At 53.1% G+C, this 24851-nt stretch overlaps 9 protein-coding genes across 9 annotated transcripts; 4 read left to right on the top strand and 5 right to left on the bottom strand.

The window, feature by feature from the left end:
• Window positions 1-646: 646 nt before the first annotated feature.
• Window positions 647-1995, bottom strand: TRIVIDRAFT_77416 (uncharacterized protein; the record flags this gene model as incomplete). Its single annotated transcript, XM_014099060.1, has 3 exons — window positions 647-1060; window positions 1134-1626; window positions 1694-1995. 3 exons carry the CDS (start codon window positions 1833-1835, stop codon window positions 826-828), a joined length of 870 nt encoding a protein of 289 aa, XP_013954535.1.
• A 916-nt stretch (window positions 1996-2911) lies between these two features.
• On the top strand, window positions 2912-6391 carry TRIVIDRAFT_81118 (uncharacterized protein; the record flags this gene model as incomplete). Its single annotated transcript, XM_014099059.1, has 4 exons — window positions 2912-2925; window positions 3012-3549; window positions 3650-5963; window positions 6036-6391. 4 exons carry the CDS (start codon window positions 2912-2914, stop codon window positions 6158-6160), a joined length of 2991 nt encoding a protein of 996 aa, XP_013954534.1.
• Window positions 6392-8020: 1629 nt separating this feature from the next.
• On the top strand, window positions 8021-10245 carry TRIVIDRAFT_181202 (glycoside hydrolase family 17 protein; the record flags this gene model as incomplete). The annotated part of the gene is made up of 1 exon (XM_014099150.1): window positions 8021-10245. One exon carries the CDS (start codon window positions 8332-8334, stop codon window positions 9862-9864), a length of 1533 nt encoding a protein of 510 aa, XP_013954625.1.
• A 43-nt stretch (window positions 10246-10288) lies between these two features.
• Window positions 10289-11300, bottom strand: TRIVIDRAFT_68873 (uncharacterized protein; the record flags this gene model as incomplete). Its single annotated transcript, XM_014099058.1, has 2 exons — window positions 10289-11079; window positions 11153-11300. 2 exons carry the CDS (start codon window positions 11298-11300, stop codon window positions 10289-10291), a joined length of 939 nt encoding a protein of 312 aa, XP_013954533.1.
• A 655-nt stretch (window positions 11301-11955) lies between these two features.
• On the top strand, window positions 11956-13746 carry TRIVIDRAFT_68874 (uncharacterized protein; the record flags this gene model as incomplete). The annotated part of the gene is made up of 1 exon (XM_014099057.1): window positions 11956-13746. The coding sequence occupies one exon, from the start codon at window positions 11956-11958 to the stop codon at window positions 13744-13746; it is 1791 nt and encodes a 596-aa protein (XP_013954532.1).
• Window positions 13747-14114: 368 nt separating this feature from the next.
• Window positions 14115-15980, bottom strand: TRIVIDRAFT_48416 (uncharacterized protein; the record flags this gene model as incomplete). Its single annotated transcript, XM_014099056.1, has 5 exons — window positions 14115-14648; window positions 14731-15136; window positions 15211-15299; window positions 15354-15457; window positions 15512-15980. The coding sequence occupies 5 exons, from the start codon at window positions 15978-15980 to the stop codon at window positions 14115-14117; spliced, it is 1602 nt and encodes a 533-aa protein (XP_013954531.1).
• Window positions 15981-16906: 926 nt separating this feature from the next.
• Window positions 16907-17721, bottom strand: TRIVIDRAFT_68876 (uncharacterized protein; the record flags this gene model as incomplete). The annotated part of the gene is made up of 2 exons (XM_014099055.1): window positions 16907-16913; window positions 16982-17721. The coding sequence occupies 2 exons, from the start codon at window positions 17719-17721 to the stop codon at window positions 16907-16909; spliced, it is 747 nt and encodes a 248-aa protein (XP_013954530.1).
• Window positions 17722-18640: 919 nt separating this feature from the next.
• Window positions 18641-21080, top strand: TRIVIDRAFT_209709 (uncharacterized protein; the record flags this gene model as incomplete). The annotated part of the gene is made up of 5 exons (XM_014099054.1): window positions 18641-18781; window positions 18863-19482; window positions 19558-19864; window positions 19948-20129; window positions 20380-21080. The coding sequence occupies 5 exons, from the start codon at window positions 18641-18643 to the stop codon at window positions 20417-20419; spliced, it is 1290 nt and encodes a 429-aa protein (XP_013954529.1).
• Window positions 20316-23180, bottom strand: TRIVIDRAFT_90082 (uncharacterized protein; the record flags this gene model as incomplete). Its single annotated transcript, XM_014099053.1, has 1 exon — window positions 20316-23180. One exon carries the CDS (start codon window positions 23157-23159, stop codon window positions 20739-20741), a length of 2421 nt encoding a protein of 806 aa, XP_013954528.1.
• Between the last annotated feature and the right edge of the window lie 1671 nt (window positions 23181-24851).

Below are 24851 nucleotides of genomic sequence, written 5' to 3'. Positions count from 1 at the left end.
TTGATGCTGCCCCTCGTGACCACCTGCTGCGAGCGACACTGCCATGTCCGCATTTGCTTTAGTAGTTTGGGGTTAGGCCTCTGCACAGGTACTGCATCTACTGTATGTATTGTACTCGTACTGCCCGAGATACCTACCGCTTCCCAATGACTCCAATGCTCGAGGTTCTCATTCTCTGGGGTCTGGCCATCAGTGCACTCGCTTCATCGGAAAGGCAGCATCATGATTTGCCCGTCCAGTGCAGGTTAGGCGTTTTACTTCATGCGTGAATTGAGTTTTGACTTTTGGCGGATCCCAGTGACGTGAAGCATGGAAAACACATACTGTACATGGCCCATGTACCTTGGAAAAAGAGCCAAGCAGGCATAGATGGATTCCCACCAGGATCCGATCCGCTTCACAAAATGCAGGCCTAGCAAGGTTCCCCGCTTCAACTCAATCAGTACCGGTGCATCGCTGGCTAAAATTCATCGAGACCCGGCTCAAGGTGAGCAAAGTGGGGGTGATCAAAGTATTACTCCGGAGTAGGGGCAAACGCTTGTCCCCGCTTTGGTTTGACGTTGACTCTTTCTCTCGTGAGTGCCGTCAGGCAGCTCATGGAGTAGAGGCATGAGGTGATTTGTAGGCGGTGACGGTGACGGCGACAGCAGTAAAAGGTTAAACAATAGTAGTAAAAAAAACTGAGTTCCAGATTCATTCCATTCATATCATAATACTACAGCTAGTTCTTCGATGAACACGGCGGATGCTATAACATCGACCCGCAAGATTTACTACACAGCCAAGCTTCCGCTGGCGATTATATGGCGTCTGTATTGCTGCCATTTACACGTCGAGGCCGTCAACGACGACTCCCTTGCTCCAGTTCCACTGAAGGAGCCTGGTCACCTCGTCTGCACATTTATCATCCACCAGGGCGCTGACGAGATACAAAGCCGCATCCACGCCAGCGCTCTGACCCCCCGCGGTCACCACCCGAAGACCACCGAGGCGCATCGCCGCACGTCTCACGATGGACTCGCGACGTGTGTTGGATTGCTTGAAGGAGATGCTTCCCTTTCTGTTATGCAAAAGACATGATTAGCAAACAAGTCTGCCCGTAGATGTAGAATCATGGTAGTGTGACAACTTACCGGCCGTGAGGTCGTCCAGCATCGGACGCGCGGCGGGTGTATGGGCTTTCGTCTTCAGTGAGCTCAAAGCGAAGGTTGTTGACGACATATCGGGCATCCTCGATGACGTCGGTACGCTCAGTCAAGAGTCGGGTAGCAGCATCGCTGCAGAGGTTCTCAAATTTGGTAAAGTGGTCGGGGTGGGTGGTGGCAGAGAGGCCACAGAGGATACCCTCTCGGGCGAGCAGGTGTGAGCCGGTGCAGACGGACAGGACGGTTCGTTCTCTGGCCGGATCCTTCTTCTGAAGGTCGGAAAAGGCGGTGATGAGGCCAAGTGGCTCAAGTTCCTTTTGGATGATCTCATCGACGTTTCCGCCGAGGATGACGAGAACGTCAAAGTCATCAAGGCGTTCATGGGCCTCTCGGAAGGTGATTTGGGATTGCACAATGGCGCCTTGGGTAGAGAGGACCTGGGGCTCACTGCCAGCCAGAGTTATCTCAAATGCTTTGGTGGCTGTTTGAGAATGCGGGGAAAGCTGGTTAGCATTTGGGCCCAACCTTGACAGCCTCGCAATACGTACAATCATCAGCAAAGTCATGCTGCGCCTGGGCAAAGACAGCCAATGGGCCTGCAAAGTCAAGCATATCAAACTTGGGATGCAGAGCAAAGAGAACGTCGAGGGGTTCCTGGTCAGCAATAGCTGAAGTCTTATTCGCAGCCATTGTGAATGCGGGGGAGGTGTTCTGTGTGGGAGAGAGACAAGTGTGTGTGATTCAGATGGAATTGACGGCTTCAGAGTGCAAGCCGACAGGTGGATGATGCGAATTGAGGGATGAAGAGGAGGTAGACGTCTTTGACGCTGTCAATTGAGATGTTTGAGGGTATAATCAAGGCGGATGAGGAGAGGAAAAGAAGAAAGAAAGAGTAAAAACCAAAGTCGAGGAGCAGAAGAAATAGCCAGTAGCTCCAAGTGAGGGGGAGGCGAGGAGGGGCTCGCGGGAGGGGATCACGCGATGACGGTTCAATTGGTCCAGCAGCTGCTGCCTCAAGCTTCAGGGCTTCATCAGGGCATTCGGGCGGTTGGGATGCTGACCTGACTGTGTGTGGCTCGATACATGTCGAGTGTCTGCGACATTCACGGCCGTTTACGTACCACCTTTGCGGAGCCCATCAGCAGGTCGATCGAGCCACCGACAGGCTACTGAAGCTCGGGTGCCCGGGGCTTGCAGCGCTAGCAGCCAACGGGTCCAGCGGGCCTCCAGCGGGCTCCAGCGGGCTCCAGCAGGGCCTACCAGGGCCTACCAGGGCCTGTAGTGCAGTGGCCCAGAGCTGCTTGCAAGTGCCCTAAGCTGTGCTTCAGTGGAGTCATGCGGGAGGGGATCATATTGATCAAGTCATTGCGGGGTAAAGGTACTAAGGGAGTTGGGCCCAGCGCAGTACCGAGAACCTGCTGTGACGCCCGTGGCGGGGTGCGTCGGAAGGTTCCCTTAACATTTTCTGCTCGTTCTGCGCCTACGCCGCATCCGGGTCTAGCGCAGCCATTTCCTGCCTGGCCTCTACAAATCTGTCGCTGCAAGCTCGACGTCCTCTCAAAAGCTTGTTCTCCATCCGGCTAAACCTCAGCAAATCCAGCGCGCAACACCATCTCCAAAAACGCGAGGTCCCTGATTTTGGCCAGCCTGACGCCTGCAGCGCATCTGCTGCCTCTGTTCCTGCTGGAGAGACCTGCCGGAAGCATCCACGATCCAGGCGGTGGCCACGGTGGCCTCAGCTGCGGCCTGGTGCACATCTTGCCGTGATGGCTTCTACAATGTGAGTCGATCGCCCATCAACGGGGTCTAGTTTATGGGGGTTGACTGGCCTGCACCTCGGATTGATTGACTGACCCACCGTGGCAGATCCCTCAAGGAGCTGTCCAAGGCCATCAAGGACTTTATCGTCGAGCCAACCCTGCCCCTTCCCGATGATCTCAGCGAAACAATTGCCGGCTACTTGCGGAGGCGTGAGAAATATGACGAGGCTGCGTCGGATCGGCTGCAGGAGGAGCTGCTGCTCATCTTTGATAAGAATGTTCGGGGCAACCCTGCCGCGTCTGGCGCCTGGCTGAGCATCTTGCGCCGGCTGTTTACTGTGCTGCGGACTCCCGAGCGAATACTGGTGTGGCTGGACGCTTGCAAGGGCATTCTCGACAAGACGGGATTCGACAAGAACGTCGTGGCCGAGGCCATGGAGATACTGAACGAGATTGTCACCGTTTCCGACGAGTACCACGATGACATTGGCAAGGACTCGGCGTCGAACCCCCTCATCGATCGACTGTTTGAGATATGGATGGACGATTTTCACCCTGCCCGTTTCGAGGGCTATCAGCCGTCGGAGCACACTGAAAAGATGATAAGCGATGCGCTGGGGCAGTTTGGGAAGAAGCGACCAAAAGTATGTACATTCATACGTTCACCGCCGTGTCTTCCCATTCCCATCTCTCTTGTTCCCTTTGTGTTCTTTTGTTAACTGCTCGTTACTAACCGGCATCCAGGAATTCTTCTCCTCCTTGGACGGCTACCTTATCAAGAAAAAGTACAGAAGAGCCAGTCTGAATTTCTTCTGTTCATTTATCCAGTCACAACCGCCTCACTTACATCAAGTGGCTCAAACCCCTTTATTTACCGATCTCTTGACATGCCTTCAGCAAGACACTTCGACCACTGTCATCTCGGCTGCGCTGACCGCTCTCATCATGCTACTGCCGCACATGCCCAGCTCTCTGGTGCCACACTTGCCCACTCTTTTCAACATCTATACCAGGCTACTCTTCTGGGAAAAGGAGAGGTCGGGGACCATGGAGTCGCCCTTTCACGATTCCGAACAGGCAAGCCGGTGGGAGGTTTTTGCATACGACCCGGAGACGGAAGACACCAATATATCACACCTATCCAACTACTACACGGTCCTATATGGCCTATACCCTATTAATTTCATGGACTACATTCGCAAACCGCAGAGATATATGCGCCATGCCAATGTGTCCGGTGCGGACGAGATTGAAGTACAGCCGACGGAGATTCGGCATCAGTCAGAACAATTCAGGAGATGCCATATCCTTCACCCTAATTTCTATACCCTCACAATCGAAACGGAAAAGACAGATTTTGGGCGGTGGATCAAGAGCGAAGCCGCCGAAGTCGTCGCCGAATGTATGGCGCTGTGTATTGCACCAGAATCCCAGATGTTTGGCGAACACGAGCTATTGCATCTTCCAGACTCTTCGGCTCAGGCTCTCAACGACGAGTTGAGCCAAGTGAGGTCAGATCCTGGGTTGCTGAGCAGCTCAGTAACCAAGGTGAATTCGTGGAGGAACACTCACATGTCGGCGACAGAGTCCGTCACCAGCGACCGTACTCCCTCAACATTGATGCGGCGTGGCTCCCAATCTAGCCATCACTCGGCAAGAGACTCTGGCGAAGCTGCTCGAGCCAGGGATATGTTTGGCGTGGATAGCCCCTCTGGCACTCAGCTGCTCCAGTCGGCTTCCCATACTCAGCTTCAAGATCTCATCAGGTCGAATAAGGCAATCAAGAGCAGTCTTCACCAATCCTTGGCAAACGATAGCGTGCCTTCTCTTGCTCTAAGTCATCAGGAGTCTATTGTCGATAGGCCATCTACGATGATGACGCTGCCGCCGCAAACTCATACTCCCGTATCGGCTGGGGACAGTAGCAACGCCCAGATTGCTCACCTGCAAAGACAACTCATCTTGCTGCAAAATGACCTCAGCTTTGAGAGATATCTCAAGCAGCAACACATGGCCCATATCGGCGAGCTTAGAAGAAGGCAAATGGCGGAGGCTGCTACAGAGGCAGAAATGCAGAATCTGATTATGATGAACCGAAACCTCAAGAGCCGCTACGAAGAGGCCAAGATGGCTGAGATGCAGGTCCGCAAGGAGTCAGAAAAGAGCCGGGCCATGGCGAAGAAGTGGGAAGCAGACCTTGCCAACAAGCTGAAAAACCTGCGTGAAGAGTCAAAGAAGATGCAGACGGAGATTGAATCGGTTCGGAAAGAGCTCGAAGAGAGCCTGCGAGAATGCGAAAAGCTACGGAAGCTCGTGTGCGACGCCGAGGTGAAGGAGCTGAATGCAAAGCAAAACATGCAGTCGATTGAGATACACGGCGCCGAGATTGACCGGCTTAAGGCGGAAGTTGAGCGACTGTCGCTCTCGGAACGAGACTATCAAGCGAGGGAGGTTGAACGAATGGCGGCGGTCAACGCAGCCGAGGAGGCCCAGAACCAGCTGGAAACGCTCAAGCTGCAGTTGACAGCTTCGGAGGCAGAGATGCAGCGAGCAAAGAAGCTTTTCCAATCCCAGGTGGCAACGCTCCAGGCACAGCTCTCTGAAGCTCGTGACGAGCGGAACAGACCAGCGGTAACGGTGAACATTGCAGTCGAGAGCGCTCTTGCGGCTAGCCGTGCGAAGCAGGCAGAGATGCAGAAGCAATACAGCCTGCTGACGCGCAAATACACGGTGCTGCAGTCGTCTCTTCTGGATATGCAACTGGAAGCATCGCTTGCAACGGAAAAATCGAGCATCGCGGAAGGTGAGGAAGACGGCATGTCGTCGTCTACAGGCCCAATGTCGATGAAGTCAAGGCCGCTGCGACTTCTCTCAACGACGGAAGCAGCCGAGGGAGCAGGGTACAATATCACATCTTCTCCCGGATCAAACCCTGGGACTCCTACATCCTCCGTGCTGCAGCCACTACAACCAACCAGCTCTGCGGGTACGGGTGGGACAGATGGACAGTCGTCGTCGGCCAATCTGTCGATGAGCCCGGAAAGAAGCTATTTCAGCGGTAAGTCGGACATGGCTTGCTAACCTCATGCACCCATATTTGATGATTGGCAGCACTAACACACGCACACAGGTGGACTCCAGAGTATGATTCGAAGGGACAGTAAAGACAAGGCCAAGGAGGAGTCTGGCAAGCCCAAAAAGGAGAAGAAGACGCTGGGACTAAGGGGGATCCGGGGATTTGTTGGCAGTAGCTAGTTGATATTTGGGTGGATTATTGCTCCAGATATCGATTTCTCTTTGGGTGAAAATGAAGGATAACTGTATGCATATTTGCAAGGGCAACTGACTACTCGTGGGTATACGATAGAACCGGACATGGAACAGTGGTGTGGAGTGTACATGCATTTGGGAGCCGATGATATGATGACTAGAGCCAGAGCCCAGGACTATGGACAATAATGAGGACACGAGTATAATTTCTTGGTCAGAGAATTGGGAGAAGCAGAGCCATGTTAACGAGTATTTTGCCGTGAAGCACCATTTCCTTTTCTTTTTCTTTTACTTATATATAGGTACAGTCTTGTTTCAACCCAAGATGGAAGACATACTACAAAGTGCCAGCTCTTAAACTCAACCTCAGCTTCAAGACAACAATCACGTGCAACTGAGAGAATCACAAGCTGAGACAACAGAATGGAGGGCTAACTCCAATAGTAGGGGCGCCATGCAGGTACAGCTTACGAAGCCTGTGGTCCCCGAGCCTTTTAACTTTTTCCTCTGCGTTAGCGGGAGCCACAGCGCGGGATTCGGAGCCGGAAGGATTTGGCAGCAAAAGTATATGGGATTGAATTCAGGGGATGGGACATTCAGTTGGATTGGTCTGTTGTTTTGATAGAAGCCCGAAGTATATGAGCTGGGCTGCATTTGTAAGTGTAAGTGCGGTGTAGTTTTTCTTTTTCCTTGGGAGGGAACTGCACCTGTTTGTGCTTAGCGGCTAAATGGAATACGATGCTTGACTGCCCTTTTGGTGAACACGAGGTCACGAGGGGGGGTTGTATGGAGTACTAGGCGGTATAGCAGGTGGTTGGTGTTGGGGTTAATTGTTATTTGAGTGTTGGCTGAGCTTGGAATGGCTGTGTTGTAGAGGCGAGGGTGTCTGGGTAGATAGCAGTTGTTTTTCGCGATATGTTGTGATTTTTTTGGGTATAGAAATGGACTGTTTTGTGGAATACAGAGAGGCATAACCTTGTGTCGGCGTCTCGGACCGAAGAGGAGCGAAAAGACAGCATCTGTCAGTGGGTTTAGCGCGCCACGAGCGAACCGGGGGGATGCCGGGCAGCCGCTGTGGCGTTTTTTTCTTTCTATTTTTTTCTCTCAACTGTCAGTGACGGTTCGCTGTCTGTCACAGGGATTTGATGGGTAGAGGCGATGGGTGACGTGGTGGGTTGGACGAGTCACGCTGTCTGTTCGTATCGCATTGATCCCTACCAGGTTGCCAGGCCTGACGCTCGTTCTATCGACGATCTACCGACGATGGCGATGATGCTATGGCATGGCCAATGACGTCGTTTTCGCCATTCGGTCTTGGCGTGGGCACAGCATGAGCTGAATCGAGCGGCATTTTCTCTTTTCTCTCTTCTCTCTTCTTCCACGGCTGCTCCACCGCGACCAACAAACCGGGTTGCTCCATCTTGGGTTTCCATATTTTTGGTGTCTTTTGGTGGGCCGAGTTGAGGCCGTTGCCAATGAGTTGCTGCTATGGATGGCGATGGCTTGCTTTGCCCTCGTGGCCTGTGACACTTGAACCCCTGTGGCTTGATTTAGAAGAGCTAAAACCGATCTACACAAGAACAGAAACAGGTAGAGAAAAACACCGAGATGGACAGAAAGAAAAACAGCTCCAGAAAAAAAAAACGAGGCGGTGGTGTGGTGACACTGAAGTGGGTGCGTTTGTGCATTTGTGCCTTGCTTTTTTCGGCATCCACGCCAGAATCTCGTATCCCAACTCACTCCGCTTCCGCTGGCTGACGTCTCTTCTGGCTTTCCTTTTCAAGGCTGACCTCCCTTTTCCTCGTCATCTCTTTTCTTTCTTTTCTTTCTTCTTATACCGTCTCTCCTCTAAACACCAAAACAGTCGCTTTCATCCTTATTTCTTGGTCTCATCCCCCGTGGCTGTCGACCTTGTCCCTTCGCTTTGACCTGTGATAGCAAGTAGACATATCATCAGCCATACTTTGCAAGGACATTCGCTTGTTTTGCTCGGCTTCATCTCGTTCGCTTTTTTTGGAACCGACGACACCTGATATCGCCACCTCAGCCCCCCGGATTTCCGTCTTGTCATCCGGATCTCCCGCCGTGTTATATAGAGGAATAAGAAAGCAGCTTTATCGACATCAGATATTGTACTGGAATTGAACAAAGGAAAAATGCCTTCTTCATCCACCCTCCTCACTCTGGCCACGGCCATTTCGGCCGTCAACGCCGCCTACCAGGGCTTCAACTACGGCTCGACCTTTACCAACGGTCAGCCCAAGGCCCAGACTGATTTCGAGGCCGAGTTCAAGACGGCTGCTGGTCTCGACGGCACCGATGGCGCCTTTACCAGCGCCCGTCTGTACACCATGATCCAGGGCGGCACCCCCAACTCGCCCATTTCTGCCATTCCCGCTGCCATCAACACAAAGACCAGCCTGCTCTTCGGCCTGTGGGCGTCTGCCGGCGATGCTGCCTTTGCCAACGAGATTGCCGCTCTCAAGGCCACCATTAGCCAGTACTGCGGTCAGCTCGACGGTCTTGTTGCCGGTATCTCTGTTGGTAGCGAGGATCTGTACCGAATCACCCCTACTGGTGTTGCCTCTCATGCCGGCCCTGGAGCTCAGCCCGGAACTCTGGTTAACTACATCAACCAGGTCCGTGACACCGTCAAGGGCTCTTGTCTGTCTGACGTTCCCATCGGCCACGTCGACACCTGGAACGCCTGGGTGCTGGACTCGAACAAGCCTGTCATCGATGCCGTCGACTGGCTCGGCATGGACACCTACCCCTACTACGAAAACACAAACGCCAACAGCATTTCCAACGCCAAGTCTCTGTACGAGGCCGCCCTGCAGAAGATCCAGAACGCTGGCCCTGGCAAGGAGGTCTGGGTCACTGAGACCGGCTGGCCCGTCAACGGCGTGAGCTCTGGCGATGCCATTGCCTCTACGACTAATGCTCGTGACTACTGGGTGCAGGTTGGCTGCCCCAACTTTGGCAAGACCAACGTCTGGTGGTACACTCTTCAGGATGCCGCTCCCGATGCTCCCAACCCCAGCTTCGGTGTCATTGGCAGCCAGCTGACCGAGACGCCTCTGTTCGATCTCTCCTGCAAGAACATCGACACCAATCCAAGCAACCCAACGTCGACTTCCGCAGCCCCCAGCAAGCCCTCTAGCTCCTCCGCTGCTGCTTCGTCCACCAAGGTTACTACTCCCACCTCTGAGTCCAGCTCCAGCTCCAGCTCCACCTCCACCTCTGTCTCTACCACTACTAACTCAGAGCCTCAGTCTACCAGCTCAGACTCTCAGCCTAGCAGCTCGGACTCTCAGACCACCACCGACTCTGGCTCCCAGTCTACTACTGCTTCAGAGCCGCAGACTACTAGCTCGGAACAGCAGACTACGACCTCGGAGGCTCAGACTACTGGTTCCTCGGGCTCTCAGACCACTGCTTCAGAGCCTCAGTCCACTAGCAGTGCGTCGGCCTCTTCCGCCGCCCCTACCACCTTTACTACTTCTGTCCCCTTCCCCAGTTCTAACGGCTCTGTGACCGCCTCACCTACTGGTGGCTCACCTACTGCTCCTGGGTCCAGCTCGAGCGCTTCTCCTTCCACGACCAACGTTCCTGGAAGCAGCGGTAACAAGCTGAGCTCTTTCGGAGCCGCTGCCGCTGCCGTTGCCGTGGCTGCTTTTGCTCTGTAAAAAGACAAAAAGCTTTTGGCCCCGTTGGTGTAAATAAGGGCCTTTTTTTAATGAATCAGAAACAAAAAGAATGTCGTGAGATTGATCTCGAGGAGATACATACAATGTGGAGGAAATCATGTCTTTAATGAGTTTTGACGGGGGTTTCGGCATATCTACCTAGAGAAACCTCGGTAGATTTGGTTGTTTGGTTTCTTGTTTTTAATGCCTTATACGTCTTGTCTATGGATAATTTCCTGTGGACTACTTAATGAATGGCATTGGCACTTACGGATAAAGGGGGTTAACGGATTACAAGGATGAATGATCACACTCCTTTATGATGGATGATATAAAGATATAGGACTGAAATATATGACAATACTATTTATATTGACCACTTGCACATGGTGTACTACATTTATTGATATTGCGAACGCAGGCATCAAGGAGGTCCATACGTCGAGCGGTCGTCGCCAATAACGTCCCAAAACTCCTCCACAAACTCTCTCTGTCCTGCCGTCGCCGGCCTCACGGCGAGATACCTCCGATTGTCTACGGGCGGATTCCAACCCCCGGGATGGCCGTCAACCATGACACCACCAGCCTCGACAAGGACGCACCAGGCAGCGGCAACGTCCCAGGCCCAGGACCCGCACTCCCAAAAGGCGTCCTGCTGGCTGGCAGCGACACGGCAGATTGCGAGGGCGGCGGAGCCGGAGCAGCGCAGGGAGTTGACGAAGCGGCCGCCATCGGAGGCGGTGCGGAGGAGGGTGGTGAAGACTTTGAGGTTGAGGGCGAAGTTGGGGCCTTGGCGATCGGTGCCGAAGTCGATGGCGATGCAGGCCGGGGAGAGGCCTTGGAGGGGAGATTTGGGGGAGAGTAGCTGCTGCTGCTTCGTAGTATTTCCGTTGTTACTGTTGCTCTGTGTGGTATGATATACGCCGTGGCCCTTGATGGCGGCCCAGAGCTCGTCACGGAAGGGATTGTAGACGACGCCTACGGTGGGCAGTTTCTCCACGACGAGGGCGATGGAGACGGCGACGTCGGGGAAGCCGTGGACAAAGTTGGACGTGCCGTCTATGGGGTCGACGATGAAGGTTGGGTCGTCTGTGATGGTCTGGCCGGGGTGGTATGTCTCTTCGCCGATGAAGGCGAAGGAAGGATAGTGGGAGGCGAGGTTTGTGCGGATGAGGGATTCGACTGCTTTGTCTGTCTGGGTGACGATGTCGGCAGCTGGAAAAGAAGCAGATTTATATGAGTTAGTGATGCTTTTTTAGCGGGTGAGAAGGATGGTGAAGGGACGGACTGTTTTTCTTGGAGGAGGTTGTGAGGGGGGTTGGGTTGGCGGAGAGGATGATGGTGCCGGCTTCTTTGGCGACGGCTATGAGGCGATCACGGAGAGTCTGGAGGTCTTGCAATGCCAAGTTACTGCTTGGACTTGTGGTGGACTCCATTTTGGATCGATTGACACCGAATCCTGTGCTAGAAGCAGAAGACAAAGACGAGGAGAGGGAATCAGAGGGCGTGTTTTGAGCATCATATACGTATCTCGTATGGACTCCATTGTGGACATCTATTATGATATTTCATCTCCAGAATTATACTGATTGAACGAGAATAAAAGCAATCTTGTGGATGAAGTTTGACAAGTGCATGGATGCGTGTAAGTGAGGCCATCAAGGTTCGTCGGCAACAGATAAGCGCCGTCATCGGCTAGAGATAAGCCGCCATTATTCCCAGATACGAGCAGCGGGAATCGTCCGCTCTCGCTAGCAAGTTGCAACGCCTAAATCGAGCACGTTTTTTTGGACTCGCGCTTCCCAGTAAAGCTTCCCCTCACCGTCTCACCGGGGCCCCTCCTTCCTCAGAGTGTGCAATGGCTTCAAGCAAGTGCTGACCAGCCTAAATGCCCCCAAATACCCAGCCCCACGTGATTGTGCCTACAACAGGTAGCAATGCCCGTATACTCCCTCTGCTAAGCCGGAGATGGACTCCAGTAATGTAATGTAATCCAAACCTCTCTCCCCTTCCTACATACCTATTCCAGTCACCGAGATTCCTCCCGCTTCAGATGCATCGTGAGGCCGGATCGGAGCCGGATCCGCTATTATGCAGACCCTAGAGCCAAGGAGCTCCGGCGTGCCGCAGCAGCCCTATCGGGGCCGAGTCCGGAGCGGCTGCCTCACCTGCCGGTCGAGAAAGGTCAAATGCGATGAGCTCCGGCCGGTTTGTCACAATTGCACGAGGCTGAAGCGGCGCTGCGTGTATAAGCCGAGAAAGAGTCAGCCGGGCCAAGCAGTGACACCTCAGACCCCGGAGCAGCTCATACCGGACGGATCTGCTGATAACAATGCCTCGGGATTTGGACAGTCGGCAGAGGTGGAATTAGCCTCGCAGCAGTATCCGAGTCCGCTGTCTGAAGGAAAGGATGGCGTTTATATACAAGGGATTTCGCTTGATGGTGACCTCAGTATTACTGATGGCACCGAAACGAACCCATTTCTATCGCCGGATAGCTCCATCGTGGATATTACTGCGCGCTTGGAGAAGGCGCTGCGGCAAGATGCCATATCTGGCACCACAGACGATGCTGAATTTGAGCCCGCCTCGCCTCCAACCTTGATATCCCGTGATATAGAACTCACAACCACTATCGATGTTTTGGCCATTCGAGAGGTGCCTCTGCAGCCGTCGATTTCATTCTTCATTGAGAGCGTCGACTGCCCAGCTATAGCTCCTTTTGATGCTATCAATTGGCGGCGCATGAAGGCTCAAGTTGCCGAGGTTGGCATGAGCAATGAAGCCGTGGCCGAGGGGATTGTGGCTCTTGCTACGCTTTATAAGGGGCAGATGTACGGTCTGCCGCTGTCCAAGGCCATGTCTCTCTATCAGTCTGCCAAATCGACATACGAAGAGCTCTTGGCCGATAGTACCCAAGATTTCGACATCGTCTTGATAGCAACGTTTCTTTTGAGTTTATTCGATGTTGTACAATATTACGAAACTGTTCCTCTTCTCAGAGAGCCGAGCGAAGCGTTTCTCACCAGATTAAGGGCATGGAAGCAAAGTCAACTCCCATCTTCTCCACTTGTAATCAGAATTATTGCCTGGTTGAGGATACTTCATACAACAACAATACGCGGTGGAGGTACGGGGCTCCTCTCGGATGACATTTATGAACTTTTCTCTAGCTGCGGCGATAGCATGCCCAACATTGCTGCGCCGTTGAATGACCCCTCGGACACATCGACTCACATTTATGAGATGCTCACCACTCCGATCTTCTACTTTTATTTTCAGCTCCAGATGATATCTGGTGAAATTGCGCAAATGACCCATTACCACCGCTCACGCACCACTGGCGTGGACCAAAAAGATGTAGTAGAACAAATGGCACACATCAGCTCTCGATTGCATACTCTGTGGGATAATCGCTGTGCCACTCAGCGCCAAACTTCCGAGGACCTGCGTGCTCACCTTGCGCCCAAGGTTGCCGATCCCATCATTGCACTGGTTGGAATGGCTAGTGCGGCGTACCATGCTGAATTTATTGAAATCGGTCGCGTCTTAGGAGACCCCATATCTAGATCTGCAGAATCAAGGCAGGCAATGCACCATTTACGAGAAATCGTTGACGGGGATTGGAATGCTCAGGAGGAAGGCGTTTTGAAGACGGGATATCTCCGCCCGCTCTTTTTATATGCAATTGAGTGCATGGATCAAGCCGAGAATAAATGGGCTGTAGAGCGGTTGGAGAAGATCAAGAATCCAATCTGCCGGAGCGACTTTTTCGCTGCGTTTGGCAGGGAACTTTCGGAGGCACAGCTGCGAAAGGAGAGGAGGGTTACGACCAAGTTTTTCTGTATATGGTATTTTGGAGTGCCGCCTCCATTTCTGTGAGGATGTAGCGTGGAATGATGGGCCCTTTATTAAAATGGGATTAATGATTGTAAATACCGGAATGTAAGGCCAATGGGAAATGTATTTGGTTTTTGGTCAGGTAGTTATCTTGGGTGGGAGGCGTTGGTCAGGGGAACGGTAGCTATTTTCACCGTTTGTCATTACTTATATACATTGATGCACATAATCTCCAGACAAAAAGCCCATTGAAAAATTGGAGAGGTTGAAGAATGGATCGGTTCTTTACTTAAGTAACGTAGAGCAAGTATAAGGATCAACACTGTCTTATCAACTACTGATTCGCCGTTTATATGTACTACCATCATGCTCTACCACCTTTTTGCCTTTAGTTTTCTATCTCGTCATCTTTAAATCTTCTTTTCATCGTCCCCGCAAATAGCCTCAGTCAAATCAACCGGCGTCTTGGAAAAGTTTCGGGCGGAAATCTTCCTCTCAAACAAGATATCCAACTCGGCCGTCGTCCGATCCTTGGGCTCAGGAACGCAAAAGTAAGTAAAAGTGATGGAAATGAGACACCCGCCGGCCCAGAACAAGCCCGTCTTGGCGCCCCAGTTCCAGGCCGTGGGGTTGAGCTGGTAAGGGGTCAGGACGCCGGCGATGATGGTGGTGACGGCGTAGGTCCAGCGGGCAAGGACGACGGACTTGCTGCGGAGGAGAGAGGAGGGGATCTCGGAGCAGAGGGTGTTGGTCAGGGGTCCGATGGAGCAGTTGTAGAGGAACGAGGAGACGATGAGGAGGGAGCCGATGGCCCAGGCGAAGGCGGGCGTGGGGGATCGGGATTGCGGGACACCGAGGGCGCCGACGAGGATCGTGATGATGAACATGAGGACGAGACTCCAGAAGTAGATGGTGCGGCGGCCGAAGAGGGGGAGCAGAACCCACTGTGTTTTTTTTTTTTTGGAGGTTAGTATTGTTACGATATGATCTAGTCATCCTGAGATAAAGGGGGTGGTAAGTTCTCACAGAAAAGAAGCCGCCTACAATGGCGACTGCGAAGCCCACGATTGTCATGTTAAAGGCCTGAGTGGTAGGCAGACCAGCCTGCTGCAGGAAATACGTAGAGTATCCGCGGAGAGGATTGCCGTTGAGCGTCTGGATGCAGTAAATGCCAATGACGATGAGGGTTCGCCGAAGATTTGTCCCCTGAAAGCAAGCGAGGTACGATGTCTCGGCGTTGACCGAGCGCTCGTGCTCTGTGGTGACCACCATGAGGGCAATGTTCTTGTCAATGTCAAAGTTGACGTTTCTGTCCGACGTGAGACGCTTGACGACGGCCCTGGCTTCCTGGAGGCGGCCCTTGCGGACGAGCCACCAGGGGGATTCGGGGGCGAAGAAGATGGCGGGGATGAGGATGAGGGGCCAGACCCATCTAGATGAGACAGAATGTTAGTCGTTTGTTTGGATGGAGGTTGAAATAGAGATGGTGTTGAGGATTTGACTTACTGAACTGCGAATGGGATTCTGTAGGCCCATTGAGAGGTCATGGGGAGGACGCCGCGGAGGATTCCGGTGGCAATGAGTTGACCAAACGCCTTTTGAGCTGTTAGCTTGAAACTGATATTGAGGTGGATTATGATTGATGGTACCCAGCAAAAGTTGACGTAGTTGGTGAGATAGGCACGCAGGCAGAGGGGAGAGATTTCAAGAGCATAGACAACGGGGATTGTCTGGAACAGTCCGAGAGGGATACCTGATGGCCATGTTAGTGACCAGCAATCAACACTGTTTATTATAAACCACTCACCGAACAAGACCTGTCCAACCTCAAGAACCGTCAAACTGGGGGCAAAGAAGGTAATAAAGATGAGCCCAATGACACTCATCATGCCCAAAAGCATCGTCTTGCGGAACCCAAACCGCTCACTCACGTAACCCGCCAACAAGAGCCCAATCAACTGTCCCGCCGACGACCCATTGCTCAAGCCCGTCTGCCACGGCGCCGAGATCTGGTACGAGCCCGGCTTGACCTCCTGGCCAAAGGCCTTTTGAAAGGTCGGCTGGGCGAAGAGCGTGCCGATCAGCTTGGTGTCGTAGCCCTCCATGACGACGGCGGTGGACATGACGATGCTCCAGAAGACACCGGTGGGGTAGAGCGAGAGGGCTTGGAAGAAGGTCAGGTCGTGTTCTTGGGCGTTGGCATCTTGGGCGTCTGATATGTCGAAGGCTGTGGGCTGGACAGTTTCCGCTGGGGGGTCTTGGGATGGGCGACCCATTGTGATGGGGAGGAGGAGGAGGAAGATGAGGATGGAGATGGAGATGAAGCAATGGTGATACTAAACTAAGATGATTATTTCCTGTTGTTGTTCTCTTTGTCTTTGCAATTGAGTAGATAGAGGCAAGTTTCAAGAGGAATTGGAGGCCTTGTGATGATGCGGTGTCATTGTCGCAATTGGCATTGTGCTCCTCTTATAAGATTTCGTCTGATCCCTCACAACTCCCAATGTATATGCAGAGTAGTACTAAGTATGTAGTACCAAAACACCAAGACAAGCGTTCAATAATACGAAAGGGAAAAAACCTGGGGAAATAGAGTCTAGACCGGCGGACCTTGTCGATGCTAGTCCCAGCTTCTAATCCATGCCAATTGAACAGCCAAGCCAGTCACAGTGGCAGATCCGGCAGCGTGGTTTGCCTTACCAGGACTTTAAAGCAAGGTAATACATATAATTTTGGAGAATGTGAAGCCAGAGAGCTCGGTATAATTGCCGAAGAGACGAGTTGAGGCAGTTGTTGGAAGGGTGTCTGCTTATCTCCAGGCGAGGCGCTTATCTGGTGCCGAGCAGCCAAAGAGAATACGGCTAAGAAGCACGCCGGGTGGGCTATTTAGGCAAGGGAACTTTTTTGGAGGCTTATTTTGTTGTTTTAGAGTAGGGCGGGTAAATAGTATTGGTCGAGGCTAACATGACTCGGGAATGTGTAAGACGAGGTTGTCACTGTTTGGTGGTAGTATAGTTTACATGTGGTTTTCTTTTTCTCTCGGGTGATGGCCGAGAGCTATTGAATTGAGTTTTACGAGATGGACATGGGAGTAAAATCTAATAAGCGATGATATAGTCAAGGTGTTTATTTGGTGGTAGATTAATACTGAGAGCTGTAGTGGAAATACATGCATTAGACGTGATCACATTTATGAGTGCATTCAAAGGCTACATTAGATTATATGCATGTGTATCTGTAACTATGTATACAACAAGAAAATCCAGCACCGTCTTACTCTTGCTCCCCGAGATAAAACAGTCTCGGAAATGCATACATGTTTTCAAACGTGCAAAACTCCACCGGCCCAAGATCAAACTCCCGCTGCAGCGCTGGCAAATGCTGCGCAAACACCTGATTCAGCGCATCCCTGTTCTCGCCATCAATGTGCCTCATCAGATACGCCATGCTAATATGAAAGCCGTATGTCTCGTGGTTCGGCGCTCTGAAGCCCAGGGTATCGGCAAGTCTGTCACGCAGCCGCCGCATGCGCTTCTCCTCCTCCGGTGTTGCTCCCTCAATTTCCAGTCCGATGCCGATGACGGCAGGGTCAAAACCCCGGATTCGCATCTTGTATGGCGGCGCGAGGCCCTCCTTTTCCAGCTCCAGGCCGAGGGCCCTCAGCTTGCGGGAGAACTCGCGGGTGCACTCGTCGAGAGGCAGCTTTTCCATTCCAGGAGGCCACATGCCAGGCTCACATTCCTTGTCGCGGAGGCCGTCGAGGACGGTCATGTGCCATGAAGGCTTCGGCAAGAGATGGACGAGCTTGGAGAGCACGGGATGTGAACTCAGAGATGCGTGGAGGGCGTTCATGCCGGGCTGGAGAGGAGAGTCGGCGGGAACATGGCAGACTGTGGTGTTTCCGGGAAACCGCTGGACAACTCCATCGGCTGAGAATTTCTCTGGGATGCCAATGGGATAGAGTGGCCGCTCAGCTGTGACGGCAGCTGTGGTTACTGTTGTTGATGTGGTAGACATATTTGCTTGAGACGAGGATGTGATGATGTGATGCCGTAGATCCGCGGCCAGCAGGGTTGAGCGATTGAAAAAGATAAGAGTGAATTGGATGAAAAAACCCGCGTCTCGTCACATCTTGTCAAGATTTCTGATATTTCACGACTTTATAACAAGCACGTGGGATGCGAGATGACGATCGGTAAACCATCCATGGGATGCTCGTCGCTACGAGATAAGCCCATCGCCTGGAGATAAGCTTTGGATGTCTCTTTTATGGAGATGCGAGACCGGCATTTTCTTAGTGCCAGGTACGGAGCTTTTCATAGACTTTGCAAGTGTACAGTAGTGACGGATCGGATGTGCCAGTTGCCACGTGCGTGCCGGAACGCCAAGTCGGATGATGCCATGATGGGTTGATGATGCTGACAGATGGATATGACCAAAGTATTGAAACTTGGAAGCGAAGCTCGATTGTTTGTTTGGGGGGAGATTGATATAAGGTTAGCATGCAAGGTACTGGGTATTGAGTGGTGATCATGCCACTAACACGATGTTGGATTATCTAAGCAAAAGACCATGTTAGCAGCTAGATATACCAATTGGCAGCTTCTCTATTCATCAAATCGTTTCTTTACATTGATTATCTCTTCTATAAAGTCATATTCATAGGTTAACTGCCATTGTTGGTCGCAGTATTTGACTCCAAGTTTCCGTATTGCAGCTCAAATTAACATCATGCCTATCCGCTATTTTAAGCACTGCAGTTCAGGCACCATGTACCCAGACAATTGACAAAACAGGCAAAAAGTGGGTTCCGTAGCATTGACTTTCGTGTCTTTCTGGCGTGTCTCGATTTGGTCATCCCTCACTCGACAGCAAAATCACCATCACCATCTCCTTCCCAGCCATTGACGAGGGAATTCTCAGGCTGCTCGACGCAATGGCTCGAAGCAGCGCCTTTAGGACTCTGGCGGCGGCATGCGTCTTTTTGCTGGCGGCCTGTGCGGCGGCGTCGCAGATCAAGGGGGCCCCGGCAGCTGTCGAGAGTCTAAGCCTGGAGGAGCTTGATGGCCAGCTTCAGGTACGGGTGCAGGATATAGCTTCACACCTGTGATATTCATGGCATATGCTGACTGAAAACCTTCTCTTCTTGCGCGTCTAGACATGTCCCGTTATCCAGGAGCTCAACGCCGCCAAGCGCGCCCATTTCGAGACTGCGCCGTCGTCCTTCACAACGAAGCTCTTCTCCGTGCTCTTCCCCGGCTCGCCCGCAGTCAATGCGCTCCTCGCCACGCTGTACATATCCGGCCCGCCCAACTTCCTGCTGGCCCTCGTCCCGACCAACATCGACCCGTCCTCTCTGTCCGTCATGGTGGCCTTTGCCGTGGGAGGACTGCTGGGAGACACGCTGTTCCACTTGCTGCCGGAGATCTTTGTCGGGGAGGACGAGCCGGATAGGGCCAGGTTTGTGCTTGTCGAACCAAACCGCAACCTCATTCTCGGATTTGGCATTCTGGTTGGCTTCATGACGTTTGTGGCTATGGACAAGGGCTTGCGGATTGCGACTGGCGGCGCTGGACATGACCATTCACATGGACATTCTCATGATGAGGGGCATGCTAAGAATACAGATGTCGGCATCTCCACTGGAGCAGACACTCACAAGAACGAGGCCAAGTCTCGCAAGACAAAGAAGGGTGACAAGAAGAGCCAGGCCGACGAGCAGTCGCAGCCCAAGGAGATCAACCCCAGCGTAAAGCTGGGAGGCTATCTCAACTTAATGTGAGCACCCCAGACAGATACAACAGACTCCAACAGAGCATCAGTCAAATACTAAACCCTCCCCTCCCCTCCCAGCGCCGACTTCACCCACAACATCACCGACGGCCTCGCCATGTCCGCCAGCTTCTACGCCTCCCCCACCATCGGCGCAACCACCACCGTCGCCGTCTTCTTCCACGAGATCCCCCACGAGGTCGGCGACTTCGCCCTCCTCGTCCAGTCCGGCTTCTCCAAGCGCGCCGCCATGGCCTCCCAGTTCGTCACCGCCATCGGCGCCTTCATGGGCACCCTCATCGGCATCGCCGTCCAGGAGTTCGGGTCCGGCCCCGGCGGCGACGGCGAGCTCATGCCCCGGAATGCGGGGCTCTGGGGGACAAGCCTTGTAAGTTCAAGAACTAACCCCCCTCTTTATACTCTCTCTTTTTTTTTTTTAGTAGGTTGGCGTATTAACGTGTATACTGTTAGACATGGGGTGACATGTTGCTGCCCTTTACTGCCGGAACCTTTTTATACGTCGGCACCGTCGCCGTCATCCCGGAACTGCTAGAGACGGGCCCAAACAAGATGCTGGAGCTGCGGAAGACACTGACACAGTTCACAGCCGTTGCTGTCGGCGCGGGCATCATGTTGTACATATCATGGCATGAGTAAGAAAGCGACTCAAGGAAGCATATACTGAAATAGACACACTAGATGTGTGAAGCCGATATGGCCAAACATCATATAGACAGATAAGCATATCAAAAGTCTAACTCGGCATTTCAACCCTTAAATCATCTCTCCTACCAGACGATGCTCAAAAAGAGGTCAAATGGAACACGGACTCAATAACTGTGCATCATATCATGTTCATCAAATGTAATACCAAAATAAAAACTACTCAAAACCAATGTTCAGGCTATCCCTCCTCCTAATCCGGTATGCCATCCAACAATGAAACAGCCCTACCATCCCATCTATACAAATAAATTCATGGTGCCTAACCCATGAGCGAAGAAAGAAAGAACAAAAACGTCGGTATCTTGAAAGACAAGAGGAAACAAATAACTGAAATGAATATGATGAGCAAGCCATTGGGGAATCTCCCGTGTGTGCCAAAACCCTCCGTTCATAATCCCATCACTATCAAACTCCACAGGTCTCATTTCAATGGACATGTTACTTTTTTTGTATGCTTCTTTTTTTTTCGAGCTTGAATTTTCCCGGTATAATCATTGGTGGTATCATTTGGTATCGTCTCATTCATGCGTGCATCCTTAATCTTGGAAGAACTTGATGACTTGCTGCAAATCTCTCAAGCCGACGCCGTGCTTGGGGTAACAAATGTAAACCTCTTCACCCAGGGCACCAAACTTTGATCGGAAGCCAGCCTTTCTGCGCAGCCCAAGACTCTCGACAATGGAGCGATAGGTGGTGGCAAGGAACTTGGCTCGAATGCCGTGAAGGTGCTCACCAGGAGTCAGCTTCTCCGACACACCAACACCGAATGTCACCTGGCCGGTGACGCACGACAGCGCGTGCTCAATGAGCACCTCGATGGCGCCGTTGACGGCTCCGGGGAAGTCCAGAGCCCACTTAACCTGCCAGCCGTGGCGGGGAGACAGCTTGGCCAACACCACCATGGCGTGCACCTTGCCGTCCTTCTCGGCGGCGAAGTAGCGTCGGTGCTCCGGGTCGACCCAAGGGCGCACCTCGGTCAAGTGCACCTGCTTGCCCTTGCGGTTGGCCTTCCAGGCCTCAATGGCAGGGTTAGCGCGCGAGATAAAGTCCTCGTCGGCCTTGACTTCGTGAATCTTGACGCCCTCACGCTCGACTCTGCGGGCCTTGGGTCCGCCAGCCGGGCTCTGGTGTCTCGCAGTGTCAACACGCTGCTCCTCGGTACAGGAGAGGGTTCGCCAGCCCAGGTCGTGTGCCAGAATCTTCTGCACATCGTACGAGACAAGCATCCACATGGGGACGAGGCGGAGCTCTGTCACGACGTACTTGACATACGATGAGATGACGTCCTTGTACTGCGACTTATCACAGAGAGGATCACCAGTGATCATGGCAAATTTCTCCTGCTTGACAAATCCAATGGCAGCGCCAGACTTGTGTCTCCAAATCTCAAATCGCTCGTCGAGCCAAGAGGTGTTGGAGGCATCGCCATAGTTGGCAATGAGCTTCTCGACCGGGGGAGTGTGGAGTGCGGCATACGGCTTGGTGGTATCGGCCTCGGGGTGGGGCAGACCGGGCTTGCGGTCGGGGAGAGACTTGGGGTCGCGGTAGAAGAGCGAGGCATTTCGTACATCTCCGAGCTCGAGCATCCAGGTCACGATACGCTCGAGACCGAGACCGGCTCCGGCATGGGGTGGTGCACCGAGGTCGAAACCGGCCATGTACTCTTCCATGCCCTCCTCGGCGATGCCAGCAGCAGCCATGTTGGCACGCAGCTCAGCGGCATCGTGGATACGCTGGCCACCAGAGCAGATCTCTTGGCCGCGGATGAAGATGTCAAAGGATCGGGTCCACCTGGGATCTTCGGGGTCTTTGTGGGTATAGAAGGGGCGAGCGTTTGTGGGGAAGCGGTCTAGCACATAGTAGTCGGTGTTATACTTCTCCCTGACAAGTTCGCCAAGTCGGATCTCGTCGGATGTGGAAAGATCCTCTTCAGGGGCCTCACGGCCATCGTCTCGTAGCATCTGGAGACCGTCTCTGAAATCGAGAATGAGCGTCTCGTCCAGATACTTGAACTCGCTGCTAGGCCATCGCTTCTTGAGGACCTCGACCTCGGGCATTTCGTAAACGGTCTTGAAGACATTCTTGAGGAATATATCAAGCACCGCAATGACCTCGTGGTAGTCATGCTCAATGGCCATTTCAATATCCAAACCAGTGTACTCGGTAAGGTGGCGATGGGTGTTTGAATTTTCCGCGCGGAAGACGGGACCAATCTCATAGACACGACCAAAGTCGGCAGAGACAGACATTTGCTTGGCGAGCTGGGGGCTCTGGGCCAAGAAGGCCTTGCGACCGAAATAGTTGACCTTGAAAACAGAGGCGCCACTCTCAGTGGCAGCAGGCTGGAGCTTGGGTGTCTGGATCTCCAAGAAGCCTTCCTTCTCGAGAGTGTCACGGAACTGGCGAGCGACCATGGATCGGATGCGGAACAGGGCCTGGTTAGCCGGGTGTCGTAGATCAAGGATACGCGATGACATGCGGTTGCGCATGGCCTCGGGGGGTCTGTAGACGCTGAAGGGAGCGCTCTGAGCTGGGTTCACGAGCCACAAGCCATGAATATCAATCTCGACATTGGAGACGGTGGCGGATCGGACAGGCTCAGGAGGCGCCTTGAGCACGCCGTTGATTTGAAGCAGCGACTCAGCAGGAAGCTTCTGCACCCATTGGACCATCTCCATGTTTTCCCTAGAAAGGACGCCCTGGATGGAGTAGGTCTGGTCACGGAGGAGAAGGAAATCGAGGGCCTTGGAAAGCTGGCGCTGGGTGTGTATACGGCCGCGGAAGTTGACTTCGGTGCCGATGGGCAGCGTATCCAGCTCGGCAATGGTGTTGAGCTCGTACGGGTGCGTTGGCCAGTCAGAGCCGCTGCTGCGTACGCTGTCAAACGACGTGGTCGAGTTGTCCATGCTGGATCGTGGAGAGCCCTGGGCCGACCTACGACCGCCTCCCTCGTTCATCGTCGCCAGAATCTGGCGCGTGGCCTCACTGTGGATGGCCGGAGCAACGGGCGAGTTGGGGATGGACAAGGATGAACCCACGGGGGTCGCAGACGTGGGCGTGGCATTCATCATGTATTGATGGTAGCTGTTGCGGTTGCTGCTAGTGCTGCCATAGGCCTTGGGGAGATGGTCGCGAGGCACGGAACGGTCAGGGCTTGCTCGTCTGCTGCTTCTCGTGCTATTAGACCGCAGAGGAAGGCCAAAGGCCGAGAGGATGGGGGAGTTTCTCCCGCTGTCTGTGCCCGGCATGATGACGATATATGAATGACAGGCTTATTTTCAAGGGTATTGTTGACTGAAGGACTGAGATGTGTAAAAACAGAGGTACAAATAACAAGTAGCCCCTGGTTTATCGCCGCCAAAACCCGCGGATCAACTTGATTGATTGGTTCAAGAGTCAAGATTGTAGATTGTACAATGAGCGAAGAGAGTGTGGCAACGCAACGCAACTGGGCGGGCACAAGTTCCGCTATGCTGTCGACGTCCGGAGCTCGCGGGGCTGGTTGGCGGGGTCGCAATCAGTCAACGAGCAGATGCAAGCTGCAACTGACTGGGGCTCTCTAATTGGTGCGGCGCTATGGTTCCCTTTCAGGACTGATGATGTTATCGAAACCCTGGCCCTGACAGCTTTTGCGTCGTTTTTTCGCCTTGCTTCACGGTCAATGACGCTGGACTGAATCACTGCAGCGTCGAGGAGGAAGCTGTCAAGCGGTTGCTGGGGGTCTGATTCGCCCGTGGGAGCTATTTTTGGCTGTCTGGCAATATAATCCGGTAGTGATATCTCGAGGGAGGGTGACTAGCACCAGGATAGTGGCGAAAGCAGAAGCAGGTTCAGATTTCCACTGCACTGTTCTGATTCCTATGTGTGTTGTGTGTGTGCCTTGAAGCTCCAGGCAGCAAGTCAATGGAAGCGGAGGATGAAAGGATGGAAGGGAGGAGGGGGAGGCGGCAAGAGCTGCTGCTGAGACTGCTCAAGCCTTATATAATACAGACAGCAACTTCAAGCACCTTGGGGGGTGCAAGTGTCTCTGACAAGGGTGGGCTCAGAAAGAAAGAAAAAAACTTGAATCCATCAATACCTCTTACAGATGCTACCAAATCACAGTCACAGTCTCAGCAACTCGCAGATGGCCGAACCGAGCTACGGGGCCTCGACCTGCTGTATCCACTCCTCGGCAAAGCTCGTGAGGCCGTCAGTCAGTCTCTGCCATAACGCAAAATCCAGATCTCCACCCCTCAACCTTAGACTCCGCCCGAACCCGACAGCCTATCCGCCTGGCACGTTGGAGACGGAATTATCTGTGTCATTGGGTGGCAGCTGAGGGGGCGGGCGAGGTAACTCGCGGTTAGAGGTTCCAGTGGGATGCCATTAGTTAGCACTTATCTAAGCACATGCATGCAGGATTCCGTTTAAGATTCTCTCTTGCTAGTCTTTCTAGTCCCTGGGCGGCCTGGCTTGTGAAATTCTCCTCTAGACTCTGCGCACTTTCGGCCGGCACTGCTAGTTCTCTCCCGGCGTCACACGACGAATTAACGCTGTTGGGCGACAATCGGGCAGCCGCATTCAGCACGCACGCGGACTACGGACTCTAGATAGGGCGCGAGGAGCATGCCTGGGTCTCAAGCTGAAACCGCTTCCCAATGATGAAT

The sequence above is a fragment of the Trichoderma virens genome, assembly GCF_000170995.1.
Source record: "Trichoderma virens Gv29-8 chromosome Unknown TRIVIscaffold_80, whole genome shotgun sequence".
Classification (NCBI taxonomy): domain Eukaryota; kingdom Fungi; phylum Ascomycota; class Sordariomycetes; order Hypocreales; family Hypocreaceae; genus Trichoderma; species Trichoderma virens.
This window is presented reverse-complemented; position numbering and strand designations above follow the sequence as displayed.